Genomic DNA, 19392 nt, shown 5'->3' on the forward strand with positions numbered 1-19392 from the left:
TATATTATTAGTTTGTGGTCAAGATCTTGTTGTAACCAATGGTGTCCTTAGTAATGCAGATTATGTTCTTTAATCAATAGATTTGAGTTATGGGCAATTTGTACGGCAAAAGTTCATGCTGTAAGAGTAATGCCTGTATTTAATTTCCTGTCCTTGGATTCCACTGGGACATATTTTATCATAGTTTTCCTTTCTCCTTAAGCACACTTAAGTAGATTCTCTCCTTTCAACCAAAAGCCCTTGACTAAGTCACCTTAAAAACAAGGGGATCTTTGTGATGGGAAAACATTTCAACTATTCACTAGATCAGAGATCTGTAAACTGCTTCTGAAAGGACCTGATAGTAAATATTTTAGGCTTTGTGAGCCACACAGTCTCTCAGCTCCTCAACTCTGCCACTGTAGCCCGAGAGCAATGAGATAATAGGTAGACAAATGGTCATCACTGTGTTCCAATAAAACTTTATTTACAAAAGCAGTTAGAGGGCCAAATTTGGCCTGAGGGTTGTAATTTGCTTTCACTAAATTTTAAGTTTCACAAGAGCAAGAATGTATCTGATTTAACACTTTATACCTGAAGACTGATACCCAAAAAACACCATGCCTGGTACTCAAACAAAATTTTGTTGAATAACTGGGTAAGTAAATTATCAATGTGACATCAATGAATAGATTATCCCAGCTGAAATTTGAAAAAACTAGTAAGCCTCATTCAACAAGCTCTCTTTTTGGCTTGCTGATTGATTTTCCTTAAAAACTGCAAGAATCTATCTACATACTGCTACAGTCTCACAGCTGGAGTAGACCACAGAGAATAGAGTCACGGCTTTCGTTCTCAGGCAGTTGAGTTATCTAATCAACTAGAGGAATAAGGAGGAAGAAAACGTTCTCAGGAACAAAGCCAATGTGTTCATATCCCCATCCGGGTCTGCACATCTCACCGGTATTATCCTACTGGAACCGTTCAGGAGCGCAAGGCTGCCCTCTGGTAAGGGAGCAGCTTAAGGCTATGTCTCCTCCCTTGCCTTTATGGTCTCTGCAGCTTCCAGGCCTGCTGTGCCTGGGATTTGGCTCCTACTAGGAGAGGAACAAGATAAAAGATAAAAACATCAGACCTGTGTCAGAAACTACATTGGCCAGAAAGCCTTCTGGTGAGCTTGACGCCTTGTCTCGGCTTGGCCTTTCCCACAATGAGCCCTGCATCCTGCTGTTCACCTAGCTCACTGAGAGCACTTCCTATATGTCTGGTCTCCCAAGGCTTATCTTAACTTTGCACCCACTCAGATGTTACTTAACTTCCTTGAACAAAATCCTATTTGACTTGTCTGGTCTAGAGGTCTTCAACCTTGACTGTGCACGGGAACCACCTGCAGAACAAAACAAAAATGTGATACCTGGGCCCGCCCTCACACCAACAGAATTAGAATCTCATGGGTGGGGATAGCAGGGATATTTTTTAAAAGCCCACCTCACACCTTGGTAATTTTAATGTGAATCCAAGATTGAAACACACTGATCCTGACTTTTTACATCAGAATCGCCTGAGGAGTTTTTTTAAATATAGATTCCATGTATTGTAGAATTGTATACCTAAAACCTATATAATTTTATTAACCAATGTCACCCCAATAAATGCAATATAAATAGATAAACAAACAAATAAATAATATAAATTCCATCGCTAATAAATCAGAATCTCAGGGGATGGTGGGACTAGAATTCTCTGCTTTCTTCTGCTTTCTTTCTTGCTGGAATTCCTCTGCATAAACCTGAACAAAATGGACTGCCCTCCCAAGTTTTCATGTTCTCCAGAGCCTGCCAATACTAGGAAACAGAGTCCCTTAGTACAAATTCTTAAGAATCTGACTGACTCGCCCAGCTGGCATGGCTCAGCGGTTGAGCATTGACCTATGATCCAAGAGATCACAGTTCGGCACATTCCTGGGTTGTGGTCTTGATCTCCAGCGGGGGTCATACAGGAGACAGCCAATCAATGATTTTCTCTCATCATTGGTGTTTCTAGCTCTCTCTCTCCCTCTCCCTTCCTCTCTCTGAAATCAATAAATATATATTAAAAAAAAGAATCTGACTCAACCCAATTTATAATTTGATACTTCTAGTAGAGTCTGCTCAAACCTTGAACTTTCCATTGTCAACAAGCCAATAGACTACATTCCCAGCTTCCCTTAAATCTCGGTGTAGCCCTGAGGCTAAATACCGTGCAATGAGATAGTCTCCTGGGAAGTTTCCTTGGGGGTGCATGTGATGATGTGATGGCTGGAGCTCCCACTGACATCTTGGAGCCATGAGCACAAGAGCCACATGCTTGAGATAGTAGAATGTGAGCAGGAACCACTTGATGAAGTCCTGACACCTGTCCTGGACTGCCTGCACCCAAGCTTCTTTTATGTGAGAGAGAAATACATGCCCATTTCCTTTAAGCAACTATTGGGGGGTGTTTCTGTTACTTGAAACTGAACTTAAACCTGATAGTTGCCTATGATCCAAGAAACTATGGCCAAGAAGCAGAGGACAGGAGATACCAGGTAGTGAATTTTCAGGACTAAGCAGGTTTCCCGGAAAGGGGACCTGTGCAGAATAGGCGAACTGTATGGCCTACGATTCACCACAGTCCCTATCCATTGCCAGACAACTTGGGTCTGTATGGAAGGGAAATACTAGAATGCATTAAAAGTTTTGGCTTGGGCTAATATCATAGAACACGCACCAGGGTAAAATTCCAACTCAAGGGAAACGGGCTATGGGCAGTGGAATTGTGGGTAATGTGGCTGCAGGCCAGGTAGGCAGGTGCCCTGAGCAGATGGAAGTCAGTTGTTCTGCTAATAATTGAAGAAACATTGGTTACATTTTTTTCAGGGATCTGGTTAACTCATTTCCTTTGGCTGCTTAGGGCTGTGATTTATAGGCGGCAAAGCCATTGGGGATAATAAAGCCCCCAGGCCTCATGGCAGACTGCTGAGATTTTTCAAGAAGAAAGGGGCCACTTGAACATCTCAATCGGCTTTTCCTGAGTGAATGATACCCAGAGGAAACAGGTTTCTAACGTGTCTCCATCATTCACAACCCCCAGAAGAAAGATAAGAGGAATCAAGAGAAATTGCTATGCTATGGAGGGAAAAAAAAAATGAAATGTTACGTTCATTTCAAATACCTGACATTCTTGAGAGTCCTGGAACAGGTTTCCCAGAACTACAACTCCCAGTGGGCACAGGTCCCACCATCATTTTTTTTTCTTTTTCTTTTTCTCTAAAAGCTCTTAATGGGTTGAGAAAAATTGGTTCCAGTAGCAACTGGTTTGAACAGATCCATTCAATAAAAGAAAGACTACAATATATATCATTTTAAAAAATAGCCTTTCTCCTATCATGTCCTACTGAGCTATGGCCTTTCTGTTCAAGTTCTTTTCTTCCTAAGTGAATAAATCCTCAAAGTATGTACATAATCTCTGTCTGCTGCAGAAGCCCGGTGCCTGCAACACCGGTGCCCTCGAAGCTGCCATATCGCTCTGGGTCACAGGAGCAGCAGGTCTCTCAGCCACAAACACAGGGATTTAAGGAAGAAATCAGTTGTTCTCCCTGTTCAAACAAACAAAAAATGTTTTTAATAGTCTGTAATAGAAAACGGGAAAAAACGCAGCGAAGTAGTCCGTTCTCAGGCCTTAGCACAGATCACCAAAGACTTCAACTTAGACAGGAAATCTTTATGGAAATTTAAAAAAAAAAAAGGCCAGCCAAATGAGAAAAGCAAAGACTATATTCAGAACTTTCTATAGCAAGAGCAGTCACCATCATTCCGAGGCAGACAGAGTTGGAAACTTTGTAGTGGTAAATGAGGGGACTCCAGGCGTGCCCTGAATGGAGGCTGTCATCCTGGGACAGCTGTAGGTGCCAACTAGACGCAGTGTGTCCTGTGTGATAGTTAGGAGAACATACTGAGCTTTCTCTGCTTGGTCCTACGTTAGAAATGAGACAAAAATTAGGGGACCTGTCAGTGATTGATCCAGCCCCTGGCCATTTGGGGCCAATTGTTTCAGAAATGATTGTTTGGCATTCTGAATTGTGACTAGAGATAGCAGCTTGGCTTCCTGCAAATCTGACCTATAGCGGGCTGATTCCCGGGGCTGGCTGTTATAAGGGTTTGGTTTACTGGACAGGCTGCTCCAAGCTGTGGGTGAGCGTTGTTTTTACATATGGTCCGGCCATCACCCATTTGTATGTCATCTCCTCTCTCAGACAAAGACAGATAGCCATCTGCAGGCAGCTGACCTGCAGTCAGCAAGGTGGTCCCCAGCATTTCCAGAGCCCCACTTTGGGAGACAGCTAGTTCCTACTGGCCGCCTTGACCAGAAGTGTCTAAGGACATGCCTGCTTATGTGAGCACATCTCCAAGGCGATGTCCCAAGAAGGCAAGAAAGGAGGGGAAGGCTGGAGGTTATGGTAGCCGTGGAGTCCCGGGAGGAAACGGGGACCAGTGCGCAGTGATCCCCAGCCCTGGCTGTCGTTTGGAACCCCGTGGGCACTTTTAGACGAATACTGATATCACGGCCCCTCCCCACCTCCAAAGATTCTAATTTAATAGAGCAGAGCTGGGGAGCAATATTTCCCAAAACTTCCCAGGTGATTCTAATGTGCAGCCCAGGTTGGCAGCTACTGACCAAAATCTCTGAGAGACACTGGGAGCAAATATTTAGACATTAGTGAAAATGAAACAGGGCAGTCACGACCACTTTCTCAGGAAGACGCCAATCTGTCAGCCTTGTGATGTTGGGCATTAGAAACACTAGATGCAGAGTGAAACTAAAGTCAGAGAGTAGCAAATGGGCAGCAGTGTCATAGAGTGTGAGCCTGCCTACACAACATGAAAACGCAGCGGGACCAAAACCGGGGGCACAAGCAACAAATTCAAAACACTTCAAACCACCGTGAAAACGGCTGGAAGACTACCTGACTGAAATGAACAGCATCCTTCATTTTCATTTTCTACCATTAAAAAATTTATTTCCCCTTCTTTGAAATGCCATTTTATCATAACATATTATTTCTTACAAATTTCCTGTAATGAGTGTGTGTGTCTGTGTGTTTTCAGTCAAAACTTGTACATTTATCAAACACTTTACACAGAATTCAGGACAATAGGAATTTGGGGCATATAAACTCAAAAGAATCACATATTCACTCAACACACCTGGTATCCATTTTTTATTTCTAGTCATTTCTAAATTTTCAAATTTACCAATTTATCTGAATTTAATACAATACCACCCCCTGGTGGAAATCTATAGAAACGAACCCACACTTGAATGTTTTTTTCTCTCTCCACAACCCATCCCCCCAAACACACACACACACCTTCTTTCTCTCCCCCCACAGAATTTTCTCCTCAAACAAAATCAGATGCAAAATCTCAATGAACAAAACAGTAAAAATAAAGCTGTCCTAGGGGCTTTCCCACATTCTCACTGCCAACCCCACATCTCCCTCAAAATATTCAAAATATAATTCATCTCTAAACATATGCCATCTCAGCCCCCAAATTAAAATTAAAATTACTTGTTTCTCCCAAGCTTTCTTATCTCAATGAATAGCACCTCCTTTACCATTTACTCAAACCAAAACCTTCCTGAGGATTCACAGTACACATGAATGGATTAAAGGCTCTGGGTAGGCCCATGTCAAGAAACTAGTTAGATATATTAAATTCAGCAATTCCCAAACTCATTTTATCATGAGGCACATCCCTCTCCTCCCCAGCACTTTTTAACAATTTGCATAACACTCTGGTTATATTTCATTCAGAATGATTGTTCCATCTTAATTAGCAAATTAGTTCTTTCGCTACACATGCTATTCAATCTTCAAAAATGCTTAGCCTCAGTCAACCGTACAACAAGCCAGCTCTCAATTGCCTGTGGTAATGCAAAGTATGACCCTTAGGGGACTGACCCCAGACAGCTATTGAGTTGATGCCACGTCCATAGTAACTTCATTGGTGTCTTCTACCAGGAATTCTCCTAGCAGGGGTCATGCTTTATTACATTTAATGTAATAAACTTGTATTGTGTGATAACCATGTAATATTTTTTAAATATATTTTTATTGATTTGAGAGAGAGAGGGAGAGAGCGGGAGAGAGAGAAATATCGATGAGAGAGAAATATCCACCGGCTGCCTCCTGCACCCTCCCTACTGGGGATCAAGCTCACAATCTGGGCATGTGCCCTGACCTGGAAAACCAACGAGCTCAACCATTGAGCCATACCGGTCAGGCTAACCATGTAATTTTACTTACAAGGATTATAATGCTCATTTGACTACAATCTGTGAGTATCATGGGCAGCTCTGCAACTGACAGTGAGTTCAGTGGTTTCCATACATTATATCTCCTCTTGTGGATTTATGAGCCAAAAATGTCAAAATCCCTACAGCTTCCAGCATCCATGTAAATTAGCAAAGATTTTTGGACGCTAGATCTAATAGTAATCTTTTTTAATCAAAATCTTTATTTTTAATGAAAATAGAGCTTTATGTCCCATGTGATTAGAAATAGATGTAAATCTAGTACCAGATTAGCACTAGAGTAAATTAGTACTAGTTTTAAATCTACTCATACACACTGTGTTATTTCTAATTTTGAAATTATATTTTGATCAATAGTCTCCTGTGCCATTTGCTGTCATTTCATGTCACTTACATCTGTGACTTGGGAGCAGTGGTCCTGAGGGCTTGAACACACTCACTCACCAGTCTGGTGGCCTCCAAAGCAGTACCCCAGTGCATAGAGAAGCCCCCGCTCCCGTGGCCATAGTGGTGGACCACAGGCAGCCTCTGGTCATCCCGGGCTAGGAGCTCTTTCTGCAGCCGAACGCCTGCCCTGTAGGGCCTCAAGCCCACTGTCTCCTTTATGTCCCGGGCTCCATGGAGGGAGGGCTCCAGAGCACAGCATCGGGAAAGAATATCTTTGCTAATTTCTGCATCTGGAGTCAGATTCCAGTCTCCCTTTTGCCTACTTCCACCCAGGATTACGTTGGATGCACCAGGGTAAATATATGTCAGCCCACTCCCATCTCGGATAAAATGCTTTACCCAAGGAGCCTGAACTTTGAGTAGTTGGCCCCTCACTGGGAAAATATTCAAGTCTCCCACAAGCTGTCTGCTTCCAAGGCCTGAACAGTTGACCACAATGTCGAAGGACGGGTGAAGCTCCCACAGGTCTTCTATTCGCCGGGTGAGTAACACGCCCCCGCTTTCTTTTACCCTGGGGAGAGCAAGAGACCAGGAGGTGAGCCTTAGCAGCTTCCTGCTTAAACCCGTACGGGAAGTGATGGGCAGACACGTGGAAACAAACACCTCAAGAGCTTGCAGGGCCCAAGCAGGCCAAATTCTAGCCACTGATTGCTTCACATCCTTGGAAACTAGGAATTCCAAAAGTTGAACCTAAATAAAAAGTTATTTCAAAAATTCAAAGCCAGAGACATTATATACAGGGTGGGGCAAAAGTAGGTTTACAATTATTCATAGGGAAAACACAATAATTAATAAATAATAATATAAGAACCAAAGAATTTATATACATTTATGCATAACCCATGGACACAGACAATAGTGTGCGGAAGGCCAGCAGGGGTGGAGGCTGGGTAAAAGGGGTCAATGGGGGAAAAGGGGTACATTTGTAATACTTTCAACAATAAAGATAAATTTTTAAAAATAATAATAAACTGTGTTTTTCGTACTTGTAAACCTACTTTTGGTCCACCCTACTTTTGTCCCTTTTATGTTTAGTAGAGTTTCCATATCATTCTAGATGCCAAATAAATACCAAGTTAATCCGATATTTTAAATACCCAAGTATTTCCTGTTTATGTCTTTTATTTAGCACCTAAATTAACTATCTTGGATGTTTTGTCTCATATTGTTAACTCTTGCATGTTCCTTTGTACTAGTCTGGTCTACCTACCTAGATGGTTGGGACAGGGGTGACATGCCCCTCTTTCCCTGGTCCCCCAACACACACACACCCGCCTTATGTCTACCACAAGGACGTTAGCATGAGCGGGCTAATATTTAAACATTATGTTCTGTGTCCCATCCATCCCAATTAGAACTCAGAATTATTCTCCTAATTCAGCAAAATGAGAGAATTTACCAGCCTTGGAATTTGAGCAAATTACTTAAACTCACTGAACTTGTTTGCTCAGCTATAACCTAGGGACAAGAGTGCTGAGCTCACAGGGATTTTTATGACAATTATGTAAGAATTCAATAAATGTAAATGTCCTTCTATTCCATTTCAAGGGTACCTTGCTGGTTGAGCTCTGATGAAAGTCCACCCTTCACCTGGAAACTCCTTAAATTATCATAGTGGGCAGGCTGTTGGAAAGCCCTGTCAGGCTTGCTGTTCTGGGTCCCTCCCAGGCCTTATACCCCAGGAGGAAACTTCTGGTGCCCAGGAACCAGTCATCTTTGTGCGGTTGCAATGTGACTACATGGTGATACTGAGTCATAATTGTATAGTCCATGGCCAATGCATTAAGATGACATAGAAATGCAAGAGGAAACTGTACCTGGAAGCTGGATGTTAAATTAGGTGACCAGGCACCTACAAGGCTGCCTTTATGACCATACGAAGTAGTTATTCTGGAGGTTTTGAGAGACATGGTTGGGGGTGTAAGAAGCCTGGTGACTTTGTTCTTGGGGCTTCCTGCAACTGAGCAAGACCTCACCCTGGACAGGGAGAATACCATTGCCCCAACTACCCATGAGGAAATGGGGGGTGGGAGTACTGAAGAAGCTGTGCTCACTAATAACCCCAACCCACTGACCATCACCCTAAAAACCTTGGCATTTTCACCAAGTCTAAAAGCCAGCCCTCTGCTGGACCAAATCAGCCTGACCCATAAACAGGGGGAATGTTGTCCTTGGGGCCCTTCCTTCAACATGATTAGAGTATTGTATCAATATAAATGCCTGGGTTTTATCATGGTACTGTATTAATGAAAGAGAATATCCTGGTTCTTAGAAAATACATATGGCAATATTTAGGAATAACGGGGCATCATGTCTGCAACTTATTCTTTGGTGGTTCTGAAAAAAAAAATGTGTAGAGAAAAGAGCGAGAAGATGATAAAGCAAAATGTTAGGAATCTGGATAAAGGAATTAGAAAAGTTCACCCGCTTCCCTTATCTCGGTGTCCGAGACCACCCCTGACCCACCCACGGGCCAGCCCCACGCACAGAAGCCTTTGGCCAGCCCTCGACAGTCTCCGTGATGGGAACACTCCGGGGTTTCTTCTCACCCACTTCTTCCCAATCTGCCAGAGACCACAGAGCTCCAGCCAGGTTTTTATAGACTTTCCAGAACATTGAGACGAAAGTCCAAGTTGAGGAAGCCAAAGAGTAAATTTGGGGGTAGTAATGAAACTTCAGCTCAAGAGAACTAAAAATGCCAAAAATTATAAAACTCTTTAAGGACAACTCACCTTTTATACCCAACCTTTTGTACACATTCCTCCACTTTGTTTTTTATCATAATAAAAAAATTGTGCAGCGTATTGACAGTCAAGCTCTGCCACTTTGGGCAGGCCTAGCAACTTCCCCTCTCTGAACTAAGTACATGATACCGCAGCTTTGTGTCACTCACTAGCTCTTCCAATTTTTCCCACTCATTTCTATAACAGAAGGACAAAAATGCAGCACTACACAAGACTGCCACTCAGGGAAGATGGTGATGCTGCTAAAATGTGAGTGTTGGCTTATGAGCAACGCCACCATGTGATGGTTCAAAGCATTTGTTAACTGATATATTCAGGTACAAATTTAACATACAAATAGTCATTTACCAGTGAACAAGGCACAAAAATGTGGGTTTTATGAACTGAAACTTATGAAAGTGAAATGACCAATATAAATTGCTAAGAGGTAAAAGTTTGAAGAGTATTTATAAAGCTGTAAAAATATTTCCTGATGCTCCTGGTGTGTTCAATGGACTTAGGCTCCCCCCTCTGTGCTCCCATCCGACTCTCATAAATTTGTACTTAAGCCTCACCATGTGTGTTACTGTAATTGTTAGTTAATAAATAAATATAAAACCACATATATACATAAATATACACCATCACCCCAATAGACTAAATTCCTTAAGAAAAGTGATCATATTTTATCTTTCTTTTTGAACAACAAAGAATTGTGGAATTAATGAATTATCTGAATCTATTATTCTATATCCTATATCTGGGACCTAATCATTATTGCCTGCTTACCTTCAGTCACTTTTCTAACATTATACAATAATTCACATGTTCCTATTCATCCACCAAATATGAAAAGGACCGTGTGTCACAACCCCCAACATGCTTGTAATTTCTAGGCTAAACTGTAGAGAGAGACATTTTACATGTCTGAAGTAAAGATGGCCTTTATGTGTTTCCTAACTAACTGGAAATAGGAAAGCCTGAAAACCAAGCCAAAATGCAAGTTCAAGGCATTTGGGGCTAATCTTGGTGAGGAAGCAATTATGTAATTCAGGTAAGCCCTCAGTTTTAGAGTTCTTCTTTCTAACAAAAGAAAATAATGAAGCTATTTTCTTTATCACTAATGAGAAAAATATTCAAAAATAATTTATAATAATCATAGGGTTCTCTCATTCAAAGAACTAGAAAGCATCTAATTTTATAGCTGGATGCACATTTTCCAAACTCCATTTTACAGAAAAGGAAACTAAGATACTATTTCAATAAGGTAGTTTTACTGCTGTGTAGTGGGGGGTGGTGTGGAGACCAAACTGTGCATCGAGGTGCACACTAGACGTAGAAGGTGGACATGTTACTACCAAAATGGTGTGACTCACTCCTGTGACTCAAACACTGTCTTCAAATTGCTTTACAAAGCCTTCCTTGGCCATTTGTGAGCAACGAGATACGATGCAAGAGCTCTGAGGGACCACAGAGAATTTCCAGTATTTTACAAATAGCTAAGAAATTCTTCATCTACAACAGATGAAGGGAGCAGCAAAGAGCCGTTTAACTGACCTCTTCTCCAACCACGGGAGGTAGGCAGAGCCCTCACACTTCAGCGTTGTGAACGCCTGACCGAACACATGTTGGGGGAACTTCTTCAGCTCAGCCTCCGTCATCTTTCGAAATCCCAGAACCACGTCGGCCCAGAATGGCGCTTCTTCAGTAGGCATGCTCTGAAATACCTGCCAACTGAAACGTTTTAGGTGAACAAGTTTCCTGAAATTGTGTGAAATAACACATTTCTGGCGAGCCCCATGGGACATTCTCTAAAGCACTGAAAAATCACACTTCCTATACATGCAAGAAAGAGCTATCCTTCCATCCTCTTGGGTTCAGATAACTCAGAAGCTAAATTTAAAACGTTCACGATGGAGGGGAGTAAGACATTTAAAAAGTAGCATGTCTTTTAAAGATTGAAGTTAATTCTTTTTCCAAAAGCTCTTGCCCAGATTTTCTTATTTACTTACAACTATGCATATTTGAGGAAAGGTTTTTCTGTTTTACATAACACTTTATATAAATTATAAGCAAACCATCAAAAGTTCAAAGGCTGGCCTCAAATTCTCGACAAAATATCTAAATTGGAATGAGCAATGGTGGTGATGCAGGAGGCCGGGTTGCAAATGATGACTTAAGTTGTAGGGCATCCGTTTAGTTCTTGATAAGAGAAGCCAAGAGTTATCAGAAGGAGTCCTGTTACGGTTAAGTCAGGGGTGGATGAGGCTAGAATGACACTGGTTGACAACAAGAAGCCTGTAATAGGCCCACCAATACTGCTAGGCATATGTTTGAATTTATGTGTTGGGTTGCTTTCATCAGTAGGAATAAATGCGGTAAATCATGGCTGTTCTAAAATAGCCAGTAAAATCATGTGAGTGCTGTACGTGGTTGTTAATGATCTGATCATTGACGTACCAGAATCTAAGTAATCCATAAGTAATTAATTCAAAGCAGTCCCCGTGTAAGACATGAATGTTTGCTGCAGGTCTCTCAACTGGGCCCTCTTGATGTCTCACTCTGCACACTCTCCCTGGGCTGAGTTGCCCTCTTCCTTACCTTCACCATCACCTATAGGCCAAGCACCCAGAAGGCTGTATCTCCAGCCCACTTCTCTCTCTTGATGGCAAAAACCAGACCCACGTTGCCTACTCCCCACTGGATGTCTACATCCAAGTCTCATACAATAACCCCACGTACACACACTTCCCCAACTCCTTTTCCCAGTCTTACCCAATGTGGAAAATGGGAACCCATCCAACACAGGTGCTAATGCCAGAAACCCAAAAATTCACCCTTGACTCTCTCCGCTCTCGCTCCCTGCATGCCTTCAACTACCAGGCCCCATCAGATCTCTTAAGCCCCGGCCGGGTGGCTCAGTTGGTTGGAGCATTGTTCCCTACCTAAAAGGTTGTGTGGGTTTGATTCTCAGTCAGGGTACATACCCAGGTCGCAGGTTCAATCCCCAGTCGGGGTGCACACAGGAGGCAACCAATGATGTTTCTCTCTCACATTGGTGATTCTTTCTCTCTCTCTCTCTCTCTCCCTTCCTCTCTCTCTAAGATCAATAAACATATCCTCAGGGTAGGATTAAAAATAATAAGGGTGGGAGAAATTAAGAAAAGAATTTATATGCATATATGCATAACCCACTGACACAGACAAGAGTGTGGTGAAGGCCTGGGAAGGGAGGGGCAGGGTAGAGAAGGTCAATGTGGGAGGGAAAGGAGGAACAACTGTAATACTTTCAACAATAAAGAAAAATTAATAATAATAATAAATTTCCTCTTAAGCATTTCTTAAATTTTTTTACTCTCTATCCCCACTATCAATAGCTAATCTACTCCACCATCATCTCCCTTTCCACAAATCTGTTCTCTACACTACAGTCAGAATATTTTTGAAATGTAAATATGACCAGTTACTTCACTGTGTAAAATCCCTCAATGGCTTCCCATTACACTGGAATTTTTCAATCCCTCCAACACGCCAGTCACCCCAGACTAAGGTCTATGCGTGTGCTCTTCCCTCAACCCAGAACGCTGCCTCCTCTGACCTCCACCCTGTCTCTGCCCCCTTCACCTCTACACATCACTGGACTAACCTAGCCTCATCTTGATGGTCTGCACTGAAACATTACTTTTTTCCTGGTGGCTTCTCATAAAATCCCAGAGCAAGTTATTCTCCAGACAACTGCTTTCATAACACCCTGCACGCTTCCCTTGGTAACTTGTGTCTCATTTGTAACTCATTAGATTTAGGGCATTATCTACAGACCATAAGCTACATGAGGGTAGGACAGTGTCTGCCCTTCTTAAAAATTCACTTCACACATGTTTGTTGAGCATCTACTATATGCCAAGCAGTATGTACAAAGTTGCTCATTTATATATCCCTAACACCTAGGACAGTACCTGACTCTGATGAATGCTGAAAAGCTGTTTTGAAGGGATGAACAGGTCAATAATGAGCAGATTTGCTTAAGCCAAAGATGCACAGAACATTATGTCCTTGTCTTGGCTTGACTGATGCAAATCTTTTTTGGAAGCAAGTGGATAAAAATGATTCATGTGAGGGGAAATAAATAACTCTCTTTTAGAATAACTTAAGTACATTCTTTGTAATATCCACAATGGTGGTAATGTCTTGCTCTTGAAAGGATATTTGAATTTTGGACATCCCTGTGTTTAAAAATTACTTAGAGCCAAAGTATTTGAATTAGACCGGACCATATTGGTTTTGGACAAAAATAAAGGGTGACCATATATTAATGAGAGCCATTTTTCTATGTGGCTCATCAGCTGGCATTGAGAAAGTTACAGTGTCAACTCGTCTTCGGGAGGTGGAGAAGTGAAAATTGCTATGCTGGACAAAGACTATGGGAAATTAGTGATGTCAACATCATTTGGTGTTTGTGATGGTGAGGGAGGGCAAGAAAAGGAAAAGGGTAGGAGTCTGCCTGATGCAGGTGTGTTCACCCACAGGGAATGTCAGAGACAGCCTGATCTCAAAAGAGGATAGAGCAGGTTTTTTTGTTTTGTTTTTGTTTTAGAAATAGCACAAAAGGTGCACTGTATTTAAGTATTTAGCAAAAAGCAAACATCCTTCTGCTCTTCCGAAGGCTGTAGGGCGTGACTATGTTATAACACAGAATAACACAGGCAACATATAGGTTATGTCACAAGTTAAAAGTTATAGAATGGTTAGTGATCTGTTTAAGACCATGTAGAAAGATATCGCCATATTTTAAGTGCTAGTTTGTGTTAGAAATGTTACATAGGACTTATTTTAAATTGTTTTGTTTAATTGTGTATGTCTCCTGAAATCAGATAGAATCAAACAGGAGTGTGCTAACCATTTCAGAAATATTTTTTTCTAAGTTACATTTTTGGAACACAGCATTTTCCAACGACACTAAATATATAAGATGTCCCTACCTTTTGGGTCTCTGCATCCATTCCAGTGTCACACCTGTTTGCTTTCCATCAGCCACATTATCCTCACATAACCCAAGCTCACTGCTTACCTGGCATATTTTTGTAGCCATATTTGCAAATCACTGCATAACCCCCAAAGACACTTAAAATAATATTTGTGATGAGAAACTGCAATGGTTGTTTATCGTTAAAAAGTCAAATACTGTAATTTGTCTTTCTTGAGTTCTTTGGAGGAAAGCCTAAGATGTTCTTTTAAATCCTCCCACATCTAGGTCAGCACTCTGCTCACAGCAGACACTCAATAATAATTTAAGTTGAACTCTTTAGAGTTAAGATCATTCTAAATTCTAAAATAGCTTCTTTTCCTCTCTTACCCAGACACCAGGTGAACGGCAGCCTCTCCAGCTTCTGCAGAATTGGCGATTGCAAATAGGTGATCAAAGGTCTCTCTAAACCACTGCTTCTGCTTGTGAGCAGGTGTGTCTATAATCATGGAGAAAAGCAAAGTGAAACAGGAAGGAAAATCACGGTAATGACTATTCAGATAAGCTCCTTCCCAGGGCTGGGGGGTGGGCATGAAGACTAGAGGAGGGACGTTTAGATAAAGTGGAGGTTATATAAGCAACCACAGTTTTCGATGTTCGCACATGCTGTCAGCATCTGTTTGTACAATGATTAATTGACAAAAGAGAAACCGACCAATCAGGGGGAAATCTGATATGTGAGCCTGTTGGCAGGTGATCTTGGGCACCCGGTTTATTCCAGAGGTCCTTGAAGGGTCAATAACCAACCCAAGCAGAAGTTCATGGCTGAAGCATCGGCTGACCCTACAGTTAAAACAATAGGAGAAAGAACCCAGGGCCATTTTCCTGGGGACTGAGAACATGGTGGGTGACAAGGGGAGATCTGTGGGGCCCAGGTCAACCAGGACAGAGAATGGAATACGCGTCAATGGGGAGCCCAGGGAGCTCACCCTCCTGCTACAAGGAAATAAGACCTGAATTATGAAGGTTAGCTCCTGAAGAAGGGCTCCCTGCAGCCCTAGCCAGGGCTGCCGTTACCTCCACCCTCCTCCACTCCATGGAATCACGGGCCAGCTTAGAGCAGCATTCCCAGGTCAGCAGGGGTGTGCAGGGACCACACCAGGCACCACCTCTCTGTCAGAGTCCCCTATCCCCCAGACAGCCCCAGCAGAGCACAAGAGATGGGACCTGGACACAGCTTCTAGAAGGGGGCAGGCCTGTCTGAGAGAAAATAAGGGTAAGGGTTCAGCCCCAAAATAAGAGTGTCCAATGCAGATACAGACAAATCCAACTGTGGGTAAAGTATGTGGCCCTCTGGTCCCTGTGGAAGGGTCATGAGGGAGGGTCCAGCGTCAGGCCAGAGACCAGGGAGCAGTAATTCTGAGGGGCTGCTGTGGGGCCAGCACAGAGGAGATGAGGGAACTGAGGCAGAGAGGATGCTGGGTCAGCTCTGCTTGGAGGGATGTCCCTGGAGTTCACAGCAGAGGTAAACAAGGCCCTGGAGTCATCCTGCTTCACAGACAAATCCCCAGGTCAGTGGGGGATTTCAGTAACAGGGTTTTAAAACATGTACAGAGCCCATAAATATTTCTTTAAGAGTGGATCTGTGCTGCCTCTGAACGCGAGCCCAGGTGAGCTCAACCCTGTCTTCCATAACTGCAGACTGGGCCACTGATGTAGAAATCAAGAAGAAATAAATAAATAATAAGCTGCAAAGAAAACTACAATAGACCTCTAAAGATTATACCCCAGTGTATGGGGCTGTACTGAAAGGTTCCCGCCCCAAACCTTAAAACAAAATAATGGCTGAGATCCACACACTGCAGAAGTCATCCCAAAAGAACAAACTATTCCAATTCAACAGGGCGTAGGGCAAGCCTGGTGACCTAATTGGTGTTCTAGTGCTGGTAAAAGGAACCTGTAACTGGAGTGGCAGTAATAACAGCAGCAAATATGGGTATGGCACTTACTGTGTCCCAGGCACTATTCTAAGTGCTTTACATATATTAACTCATTTAATTCTCACACAACCCTGTAAGACCGGATGGTCCCCATATGGTGTTGACATTCATGAGCACAGAAGATATTTACCACCAGGTCTGGTCTGAAGGAAGCCCAGAGAGAAGACCAGAGTCTTTTATTTAGCAACACCAGAGAGAGACCCTGATCCAGAGAATTGGAGGACCAGCCCAGGAGGCCAAGCACAGTAGCAACTCCAGAGAGAGAGATGGAGACATCTAGAGAGAGAGGTCAACAACTGAGTAATTCACAGACTGCCTCTTGAACGGAAGAATGTGAGTTTCCAGATTAAACAGACAGGGCAATTTTCATTGTACAGGTTGCTATTTTTTTAAATAAACCTTGTAACCACTTGATTGTTTAAATTATGTGCACGCATAACTTTGATAAAGAAATAAAAATAAAGGAGGGAAAAGAGAGTGGAAATGAGAAGGTGGAAGCTGTGAGTATAAAACTGGCTGCAAAGTGATTTTGTTTTCTATTTAATGCTATTTCTTTTCTCCCATTTCATGTGGAAACTAGAGAATGGAAAGGATGCATGGATCTATTTTTAAAAATCAATGCATCTTTTGGTATGAACACACACTGACTGTTTTTATACTGCCTTAGAAGTGAAAATCTAAGCCTCTTTACACACAGGTAGTTTCTGACTTGATGGTCATTACTGGAAAGACATAGGAGTTACCAATTGTGGTAGTTATTACTGCTGTTCACCAAATACTTCTGGCTGTCCATCTTCTGGGAGCCTTACAGAATTGCAGTTCCTGGCCTCCTCCTGAGGGGCTGAGAGCCTGTGAGTAGTGCTGGCCAGTGAGCTGTCACCACAGGTGATAAATGTCACTTCCTGGCCAGAGCCTTTAATTGCAAAGGTGAGACACCCCCAGAGCTCCCTACCCTAGGCACAGATATTGATGACACTCAAGACAGCGGCTGTTCCATCAGCTTAGGTCCCTGCTGGTCCCTTGCTGATGCTCAACAAACATACTGTGAGCAAGAAATAAACCTTTGCTTCTTAAGCTGCTAAGATTTGGAGGTTGTTTTTATCTTACAGCATAACTGAGCTTTTGCTAACAGATGAACCAATGCGATGTTAAAAGTTCACTTACAATTACATGCACATCCAGCTGTTTGTCAACACGATTCCATTACCATCATTCTACCCGGCACCTACCCTGTCCAAGAGAGGAGCGAAAGCCCCCTCACCTGGATAGGCGTGGGGTATGAGGATTCCAGCTGCCACGTCGCTCGTGGTCTCAGGAGTGAACTTGTCTGAAATGACGGTGATGGAGCATCGTGGGACCAGTTTGGAAATGCACAGAGCGGTGGAGAGTCCCATCACACCTGCCCCCACAACAGCAACCCGGACCGGATCCATGGGCCTGTGAGGAAAGGTGTGAGCTCCAGCCTTGTTTCCAGGATTATTCCACCCAGTACAAAGTTTGGCCTTGAGGGTTCTTTCCTGAGATCTGCAGCCTCTCAGAATAAGACCTTTCCTGTTGGCATTTCTCGTGGAAGAAGGAGAGCTCCCTGTAAGCTCTCTTCCCATTAAGTATTGGGGCATGGGCAACAAGGTCTTGATGGAGTTTTGGACCTAAGAGCAAAACTGGCCTGGAGTTGCCTTTAGGACTCACGACAGGTAAGTAGGTTTGCATCTAGGGGCCGATTTCTACCCATGCCGCCCCCTTTCCTAAACTACTTTCCCTGTGGGCAAAAGCTAAGGCGGGTGAGTGAAGTGAGCAAGGTAGACACCAGCAGAAAATATAACACTGGGCAGAAAGTTGGAATGATTGGACTCGGCATCCCCTCTCGGGCTCCTCACTCTAACTGGGAACCAGCTCTCCTTGCCTCCTTCCCTGCCTCAGTCACTGCTTTCCCAACCCCCACACCCCCACCCTCACCCCCACCCTATGCCTGAAACCCCACCCTCTGAGAGCAGGCTTTTCTGTAAGCTGGGAGCAACCCATGGTCTCCTAGCCTGGACTCCCTCATCTATAAGCCAGGCCCCACGAATTCTTTATCAGTTCCTGTGGGTGGTAAATAAGAGAGACCCAGAGTTCGTCTTATAAAGAGGGCTCTCTCTGAGAGTCTGTATGGAAATGCAGAAGCCTGGGCTGGGCAGGAGCCTGACACTGACACCCAGCGTGGGAACCAGAGAGCTGATGACAGCTCAACACCCTCCCACACCCTTGCCACTGAGCTTACCTGTCCATCCTGGCTCCCCTGCTTGTCTTCCCACCTCTCTTTCTGCTCTCTGTCTAACTTTCTCTGTAGGTCCCAGGTTCAATCTCCAGAGAGAGAAAATCCAATTAGTCCAGTTAATCATTGCCATCCCTGTCAGTGTTATAGGACCAGGCCAGCTCATTGGGCTAAGCCGATCTGTACATCTGCCCTCGGCACGGTTGCCCTTCTCTGTCGGAAGAGCAGTAGCCAGGGCATCGGGTGATGTGATATAAACCACGGCCACCTGCACATAAAACCCACCTTTCCTCAGGAGGAGGCGGGCAGCTCCCTCTGCTGCGCGCAGGACAAACGGGGTGGGACTCAGCTGTCAGCGGTCTCCTCGGCTCTGAAGCTTTCTGATACTTTAAAGTCCTCCAGCGGGGTTTACTGTGTGTTATTTCTATTTCTCAAGCAGTATATGCATTTCCTCAGCCATTAGTTAACCTGATTGCTCCGCAACAGGCTGGCTCAGGAGCAGGGCTGCCAAGGCAGGGGGAGAAGGGGAGGGTCCAGGGCAAGGGGCAGGCCCGCGGAGAGGGCAAGTTTGAGGAGTGTACACCCCCCCATGTGCCCGAGGCAGAGGCAGCCACCTATTCCCTTAAATGGCTTTCTTACTTCACCCTGGCCTCCCTGCCCAGCAACTTTCTCAAAACAGTTCTAATAAAT

The 19392-nt window shown here is 43.5% G+C and overlaps 1 protein-coding gene across 1 annotated transcript; it reads right to left on the minus strand.

The window, feature by feature from the left end:
* Nucleotides 1-6705: 6705 nt before the first annotated feature.
* DDO (D-aspartate oxidase) lies at nt 6706-17881 on the minus strand. Its single transcript, XM_016217480.2, has 4 exons — nt 17710-17881; nt 14839-14947; nt 11043-11219; nt 6706-7273 (listed from the first exon to the last, which is right to left on the minus strand). The coding sequence occupies exons 1-4, from the start codon at nt 17879-17881 to the stop codon at nt 6706-6708; spliced, it is 1026 nt and encodes a 341-aa protein (XP_016072966.2).
* Between the last annotated feature and the right edge of the window lie 1511 nt (nt 17882-19392).

The sequence above is a fragment of the Miniopterus natalensis genome, chromosome 5, assembly GCF_054644295.1.
Source record: "Miniopterus natalensis isolate mMinNat1 chromosome 5, mMinNat1.hap1, whole genome shotgun sequence".
NCBI lineage: Eukaryota > Metazoa > Chordata > Mammalia > Chiroptera > Miniopteridae > Miniopterus > Miniopterus natalensis.

Coding starts and splice junctions, on each gene's coding strand:
- DDO (XM_016217480.2), bottom strand. CDS start 17,881: ATGGATCCGGTCCGGGTTGCTGTTGTGGGGGCAGGTGTGATGGGACTC. Junction 11,220..14,838: donor GCCGTTCACCTGGTGTCTGG/GTAAGAGAGGAA, acceptor AAAACGTTTCAG/TTGGCAGGTATTTCAGAGCA. Junction 7,274..11,042: donor CTCCCGTGGTTGGAGAAGAG/GTCAGTTAAACG, acceptor TGCTCTCCCCAG/GGTAAAAGAAAGCGGGGGCG.